Source organism: Centroberyx affinis, unplaced genomic scaffold, assembly GCF_046629955.1.
Source record: "Centroberyx affinis isolate AG114_WGS23_722 - 3 ecotype Tasmania unplaced genomic scaffold, CSIRO-AGI_Caff_v1 ptg000899l_1, whole genome shotgun sequence".
In the NCBI taxonomy this organism is placed as follows: domain Eukaryota; kingdom Metazoa; phylum Chordata; class Actinopteri; order Beryciformes; family Berycidae; genus Centroberyx; species Centroberyx affinis.
In genome coordinates, this window is record NW_027279485.1 from 55,440 (window position 1) to 63,824 (window position 8,385).

The window sequence follows — 8,385 nt, forward strand, 5'->3', positions numbered from 1 at the left end:
TTCCTGTCTGTGTATCTACACCCCTGGACTGACTACCTGTCTGTGTATCTACACTCCTGGACTGACTACCTGTATATATACCTGGACTGACTACCTGTGTATACACCTGGACTGACTACCTGTCTGTGTATCTACACCCCTGGACTGACTACCTGTCTGTGTGTCTGCTACACTCTGAATTACCACAATTTCTCACTTTTCAATTTTCAATAGCTCACTCAATTTTCAATGGGTTCACTTCAAACCATGTCTAATGTAGCCTACCTGTAATATTCTACACCAACTTTCACAGTCATCAGTTTTTCAATGGAGCCACTTATATGTTCAAAAAGCTCTGAAATCAAGTCTTTGTTTTTCATGATTAAAAACGATAATTCACTTGCTTTCAGGTGTTTAGTGGTGAGGTGCCCTTCTTTGAATTTGCAGACAGTATCCAAACAGGACAACACATCCTGCCTATTGAAGGCCAGGAGCACACCAAGAATAAGACCCAGATGTGGTGTATTCTGTATGTGTTCAATCTGCTAATTTTGGCGTTAAGGTTAGGGTTATCAAGGGGCTGGCAAAAAGACCAGATGTGGCACAGTGTGGTCATTGGTGATCATCTCGGCAATGGACAAGGGAGGTTTATTTTTTTCATTACCTGCTAAGGAGAGGGTGCAGTAAAATACTTGCTTAAACACCACCGGTGGCATCCAGGTAAAGGGTGACTGGGACATCTTGGCGGAGATGCTGCACAGTGATGGCCAGACCAGTATCTTGGGGTAAAATGTGAAATAGATGTCAGTATCCTTAATTAGCTTTTGTATTAAAACCATTTCCATCACCATATCGTCATGAAGTTTTATACTCTTTTATGTCAGATGAAATGGCCTTAAACACAACTTTGGTCAGATTACCTGTCATTCACTCTACAGGAAGGGTCCGTGACAATTTGTTGTTACACACATTGCTTATTCCATTGATTAGGGTTTTGGCAATTTTGCCTCTTTTCAGATGCAGGCTGAGATTGCATCGCACCTTCTAGATATTGTACCTGCCCGATCATCCCTGCCACACATATCATGCTGAGCCTCAACAAGCTATCCATTCCTTGGTGTAAGGAACCCACTGATACCTGTACTTACTGAAGCCTTAACTTCTTCGTAACGCTTAGAAACACCCATTTATGCATCTTTTCTTTTTTTTCAGGGAACCCACTGATTCCTGATTATCAACAAGGAAGAATAATATTAATACATTTTATTTCTGTAGCACTTTTCAAAACATAAATTATTAAGTGCAGCATTAAAAGAATACAACAACACAACAAATAAAAGAAAGTGAAGCACAGAAAATAGAATTTGATGTCAGCTAGGGTATTTTTCAAGGTATCAATTCTACTTTAAGCACTGGGAACAAAATAGAGCCCAGACCTCCACCTTGACGTACTCCACAATTAAGCTGTGCAGGGGAGGATATAGAATAATTAAATACTATAGTATAACGTGCAAATCCTTATGTACTACGCTGAGGTCTGTATGAGGGGATTTTAACACAAGAAAACAAACTTGACAAACTAATGACTGTGAAAGTTGGTGAGGTGACTGCATCATAACCGCAGGTGGTTTTGACTTGATCAAGATTGTGACACATTGGCTCCATCTTCCTCTCTAGGAAAAAGCCTAATCTGAGAACGATGATGCTATCAGAGCTGCTGACGTTAAGAGCTACGTCAGCTGGTGAATATAAAACTCCAAACTAAATTCACCCTGGTGCTTTGGTTTGTCATTTTCAAAGAACAGAAGGAGACAAAGTACTTTTTAGATCACCATGGAGTTGATAAGGTAAACTTAAATCTCAAAATTTGCCTTTTTCATCATGTCGCCATGTCGACTTAGCTGCATGATAGAAAAGGGCCACAGCAATAAGCCCATAGCTTTACTATTACTATAGTAATATCTGCTAATTCATTTGGTTTCAGGTTTCTTCACAAAGGGATGTCTTTTATTCTGCTTCTTATTTTGGGAAACATGTTGTCTGTGACACCTTCTGGTAAGTAATGGGCAGGGAAAACAGCTTTTAAAATAGTTTCACTAAGTTGAATCCTTCTAATTATTTATTACCTTTTGTATTATTATTATTATGTGTTTGTTTCATGCAGGGCTTGAAAAGGATCTTTATTGTACCAACGACTATGTTGATACAATGTTTTGCCACTTCAAACCAACATCTGACCAGCCAGACTGTACTGAATACAGTTTGAATCTCACAGGGAATATCCAAGAAAAACCGTAAGTCCTCAATTGTTATTTTTATCTGTTACTTTGTGTCACACTACAGAGACAGTAAACCGTTGAAGCGCTACAGTTAACCCCAACCCAGAATTATTATGTTTTGGTGTTAAATCTTAAATCGATCTTAACAGTGGATGGCATTACAATACTGAAAAAGCAACTGAATCTACATCCAAGTTTGAAGCATTATACCCAGAAAGAGTTATTTTCAAACCATGTTATTGAACACAATTCATTTGTATTCCACAGGAAGGCACATTGCAATTTCAAGCATAGTGAGCGCTACAGTGGAGCATGTAGTTGCTCTATCAAAATGATACTTGTTCCAAGGGAGACTCACACTGCAACACTTCTGAAAGGGGGGCAGAAGCTGGAGTCCAAAATCATCAGCATCACAGACAGCAGTGAGTTCTTTTCTTTTGAGAATCCAACCAAAGAAAATGTGTCATTCCTTGATCTTAAGATAGTTCACTCAACATTTGAGAAAAAGAACAATTCTCTTTCAAAGCAAGAAACCAGATAATTATAACAAAGAGAAATCCTGGAGATGCTCCAGTCAGTGGATGGGAGAAGGATTTTGCAGGATAGTATGTTACCCATGGTCATATATGAAGACATGGGGCCATTTTGTGTTTCATATCAGTTTCATAAAACTCACTTGCATGTAAAAGCACAAATAAGCTGTCTTCATTTCTTTGTCAACTGAGCAGCTTCAGAAAGTGTCTCTTCCAAACATAATAGATTAGAGCCTTGCATCTCTGGTTTCTACCTTTGTGGACAGAGTTGTACACGTTCACAAATTCAACCGTCAAAGACGAAAGGAATAAAACACTGGTTTAGGATGGATTTTTGTTTAGAAAATATTCTTTGAATTTCAGCCTACTGTAGAGAATTACTCTTTAAATGTTCTTGTTGCTATTCTTCCACAGTTAAACCCAAAGCCCCAACAAACATCTCAGTGGACCAGTCAGATGGAAATGTTAATGTCACATGGAAGACAAACATGGAGCAAACCAGTATCAATAATTACTTGACTGCTGAGGTGACTTATGGAAAAAAAGGAGAAACAGACAAGGTAGGGGCAGTGTCACAGACACTTGGTAACACTGACCTCCATCGGTCATGGAGATGTAGACATGGACTCAGACTCTCTCCAGCAGTATTTCACACTAGTAATGTAGTGTATTGGGCTTTTAAATAGCCACCAGATGGCACTGTGAACTATATACCGATCACCACTTACACAGTAGACTACTACAGCACCATATTTGTGGTTGTATACATTGTGTAAAAATAAATAAATAAATAAATAAATAAATGCAACCATGGCATGCTATTTGAATGTTTAGAGATACATAACTAGTCGAATATTCTGAAATTCTACAGAGTAAACATTATTCCAGTTGGAGCAGACTGCAAAAATTAAGAACCTGATTAGTTTATATGATTTATGTCTTATGTTTCCACCCTCAGTTATATAGTTTATTTGTCTTTTGGTTGGTTATGTGCTCTGTGTGATTCATTAACTTTAACATATAAATTCATTTACAAAAAAGAAAAAAATGTATCCAAGGAGAGTTTTTGGCCCTGACAGAAAAAAGTTGAAGAATTTTGTATCATCCTCTTATAATTCTCGTTTCTCCATACCAGGTGCATAAAGAAGTCGGAACAGTGACATCCTTTGAAATACTTCGCACAGACTTGGAGCCGAGTACGGCATATGTGGTTAGCGTCAAAACCTCCACATCGCTTAGTAAGCACTCCAGTGACAGTAGTGAGAAGTATGAATTCACAACCTGTAAGTGTTATCTTTACTCTTTTTGTCAGTTGTTTTGTATTTACTTAATTGTTGCTCTATCATGCCTGAACCAAGTGAATTTCCCAGACTGCAGTATACAATTTTCCCTCATACTTAAAAAAAAGATATATCATTTTCATCTCATCCATGAGTGTCATACATTAAGCTTGTTACTCTTCTGCACACATATAGAAGCGATACAATTCATAATTTGTTTGGCCATCTAAATTTTGGGTATATTCACATTGGCCTATGTTCTTGAACAGTTTGAATTGAAGATGGAAAAGAAACTTTTTGGGACTTTATAAACTTGTCATATCTTAAAAATAGAGAGAACGTATCCCTGTCTGCCCCCAGAAGATTTTCCCCAATACTTCTAAAATGTGCTTAAACGTAAGAGTACAGGTACAGGTACCTAGATTCATGCTTTCTGGAGCTGTGACAAAGTGCAGCCCTACTAGAGAGGTGTTCGCACAGTCATTGAAGAGTTTGATGCAAACTTTGTTATATCACCAAGCACGTACCTCTTTTATTTTATTTTATTATTTAATTATGACCCTAAGATTGCTTTTGATGAAGACACTGTCCGTGTGCTGACTTACTTTTTTGGTTGTAAAATACATATTACCATTGTGGTCTACCCCAGAAATTCCCTCTGTTGGAATGTGGTTGAAACAAGTGGCAAAACTAATACTACTGGAGAAGCTGACTTATGATCTAAATCAAAAGTCAGATATGTTCCGGAGAATATGGTCACCCTTGTGGACATAATTGGAAAACATCCCATTGAGATAAAAGGGTTTAATATTGCAACCTGATTTAACTATTTTATTTTATTTTATGCATCTCTTTTTTTGCATGTTTTAAGATTGATGTCCATCTGTTTTCCTTTTAGTGCCGGGAAGCGCTGGACACCAATAATCCTGAATTGTGCTCAGAGAACAAAAATCGTCGGCCACGATACCCTCGCAAAACTTAATCTATGTTTCCACTGAGAAATTCTTCAGTGGACATACAGCCTTATGTATTGTTTTTCCTTTTCCTTTTCCTTTTCCCTGTTTCTGATGCCTGTGGAGTGGTACTGGCCCAAGCTGCAGTGAGATGATGACTCAATGTATTGTGCTGTGATTGCTTTGTTACCCTGAATATGAAAATATAATAAAAATGATAATTGGGGGAAAAAATTGAGTTTCTGTTCTGTACAGATCTGTTTTTCTCCAGTATTTACAGTCATTACAAATGAGAATAACCTTCAAAATACATGTAAAATTATTTTTTAGCTGCACATATTGTCAATAACAAATGTTATTAAGTGTTTATTAAGTATTTATTAAGTGTTTTGTGTGTCCTAACCTTAACCTCATATTGCACCTATACTGTCTCGTCAAGTGATGTAGTGACACAGGTCACATCAGTATAGACGGGGAGAGTTGTTGCACAAGAGATTTCACTAACACAACAAAGTCATAGATAGATACAAGTTAAGTTTTGTTTCAAAATTAGATTATGATTATTTAGGGGAAAAAATAGGACTCCTGCTCCTGATACTTTTTAAAGAATGCTAAGCAGCCTAGTTGTCATTCGACACAGCAGTCGGTGAACTCAAGCCATGTCAGTAATGTTATTTTTTATTTTTCCAATTTCAGATGGGGGAAAAATAAATCAGAGTAACTACTTTGTAACACGCTGAGGGGAAACTCTGAGCAACAGCTAGTAACTTTTGAGCCTGTGACCCACATTAGTAAACCTGCAATGGCTAGTAGGCTAGTATTTTTTTAACATCAAGCGAGCGTTACAGCGATACTTCGGATTTCTAGCTAAGGTCTACGGTTATTCCAGTAATATTCTCCTTTCGACTAACTACTAATGTTAGCTACTATGGAAGCGTATCGCATGCATAATTCAAATGGAAATGTAATATGTAAAATGGCCATGTAATCCTACATTTGAATTTAAATTTGTCACTTGTATGTGCAGTTTTTGGCTCAAAATTCAAATTCAAATTCAATAATGTCATTTGCATTTACAATTCCTATAGTACTAGTATTGACATTTCATTTAAACAGAGATTTGCACGCTTTATTTTTAGCTTTATTCAAATGATGATGCAAATTGGAAAATTAAAATGTATTTCCCGAACTGCATAGATATGTTTCATGTGATTACGCAATAATGGTGTCAAAATTATAATTGATATGTCATTTACCTTATATGGTTTTGCAACTCTCTAATAGGGTGTTTTACATTTCATTATCAAGGACAATATTATGCTGTAAAGGTGGCAAAATGTAAATGCTTATCCAAATGTAAAAAGAGACTGCATTAACATTGTCACAGGCGTCCACCTGTCAATCATCCCATTAAGGCGGGTCTTACGTTGCGCAATCGGAAGTAGTTCACACCGTGGAAAGGAGAGAAGGCGGGGTTCCGTGAAGCTGGCCACAATATCATTCAGAGTCAGTGGAAGGGTGGAACTACATCACTGGTGGGGGACAACATGTTTACTATTTGCTTGTTAACATTAACATATAAATTCAATTACCAAAAAGAAAAAAATGTGTCCAAGGAGAGTTTTTTGCCCTGACAGAAAAAAGTTGAAGCCTTTTGTATCATCCTCTTATAATTTTTTGTCTCTCCATACCAGGTGCTTAAAGAAGTCGGGCCACTGAAGTCCTTTGAAATACTTCGCAAAGACTTGGAGCCGATTACGACATATGTGGTTAGCGTCAAAACCTCCACATCGCTTATTAAGCACTCCAGTGACAGTAGTGAAAAGCCTTTTCTTGAGAAAGAAAATACCGTGACCAACCCGGCGTTCAGCCCCGACAAAGCGTAGCAAAGCGTTTATTTAAATGGCAACGGTGGTGCGTTGAACACCCTGTTGTGTTACGCAAGCGTTGCAACTACGGCAGCTGAGGAGGCCATTCTTTGCGTTCTTTAAATATGTGTTTCATACTACAAAATACGCTCGATGTTACAGTCACTGCCCTTGCCGCCCAGAATAGCAGAGAACATCCCAATGGAGTGAATTGGTTTGTGGAAACTGTGCTTCCTAATTATAGTGATCAAGCATTTGCCTCATTTGCATTTCAGGATGACAAGGCAAACATTTCAGGTGAAGGATAATCCACTTCTTACCTTCGAGACTGCGTTAGGATCTATATGAGCTAATTATTTTATTATGAGGCCTATCATATTTGCTGATCACTGTTGTTGTGATATGATATTGTAATATTTACCATTATATTTTTAGAGGAGTAGAGTGGAGTAGAAAAGTTTATGAAAATGTCACTCCACAATGGTACAAACAATAGCAAAAGATACAAACATGTCTTCTAATTAGTTCAGTTGTTGCAGACAACACGCTGCAGTGGACGCATTTGTAAAGGACTTTTGTCGGATCAATTGTGCGCACTGCCTTTTTAATGCGACGGGGTTGATATACACGTCGCTGCTGATTGGGTAACACCTCTGACACACCCACCAAACGAGAGACAACGTATCTCAAAGCCCGTTGCACACCGTTTCGAGGAAACATGACGTTCAACCCGGAAACCGTAGCAAAACGGTGCACACCGTATTTAGATTGAACGTGCCCCAAGTTTACTCACTGTTCTTCTGTTTTTTGCTGCAGCTGCGCGCGCCTTCCGTGTTTGGTACTGGGATTTGTTTAGTTCCCTAAAACGTTTTGTCGCGTTTTGACTGCAAATTAAACCGGTCTGTGTGTGATAAAATTGGCACGGTTGGCTGACTCGCGAGTAAAATCGGTATCTAGTGGAAGTATTAAAGGCACATGATTTAGAAAGTTTATACTTTTAAAATTCATAGCGTTTAAGTTAAAGGCTTTCTTCTTATTGTCTAGTCTGTAGCTGTTTCAACCTGAACCTGCCGCGGCCACTATGAGGAAATTGGTTTCGTTTTATGTCCTACTGAACGGTCCTGTTTCTTTTAAACAGGCTATGCAAATAAACTATTCTGGTCGACAACAGTTTCATATGTTTTTAAACGCATATTTATGCAATTTTGAATGAAATCTCTCTCTCTCTCTCTCTCTCTGGAGTAGCTAGACTTAGAGCAAACACTGAAAAAGACCAGCATTTCTGTTTTTTCAACAAATGTCATTAAGTGTTTAATTTCGTGTGCCCTAACCTTGTGTGCACTATTCTTTCCTGCTTCTTGCTAAAAAACAACAAAAAACCCTTAATGTTCCCACTTTCTGTTAGAATTGTCTCCCTTTGACTTCTTTGTCCCATATTTCCTGCCAGTGTGTCATTATTTCATTCCAGATTAGCGTTTTTGCAGTAGTGCCTC

At 38.0% G+C, this 8,385-nt stretch overlaps 1 protein-coding gene across 1 annotated transcript; it reads left to right on the forward strand.

The window, feature by feature from the left end:
* The first annotated feature begins 1,767 nt into the window (after nucleotides 1–1,767).
* Nucleotides 1,768–5,246, forward strand: LOC139645772 (uncharacterized). Its single transcript, XM_071521599.1, has 7 exons — nucleotides 1,768–1,826; nucleotides 1,964–2,034; nucleotides 2,144–2,273; nucleotides 2,526–2,680; nucleotides 3,206–3,351; nucleotides 3,927–4,074; nucleotides 4,970–5,246. The coding sequence occupies exons 1-7, from the start codon at nucleotides 1,813–1,815 to the stop codon at nucleotides 4,993–4,995; spliced, it is 690 nt and encodes a 229-aa protein (XP_071377700.1). The 5' UTR covers nucleotides 1,768–1,812; the 3' UTR covers nucleotides 4,996–5,246.
* The last annotated feature ends 3,139 nt before the right edge of the window (nucleotides 5,247–8,385 follow it).

Coding starts and splice junctions, on each gene's coding strand:
- LOC139645772 (XM_071521599.1), top strand. Junction 2,035..2,143: donor GTTGTCTGTGACACCTTCTG/GTAAGTAATGGG, acceptor TGTTTCATGCAG/GGCTTGAAAAGGATCTTTAT. Junction 4,075..4,969: donor GAAGTATGAATTCACAACCT/GTAAGTGTTATC, acceptor TTTTCCTTTTAG/TGCCGGGAAGCGCTGGACAC.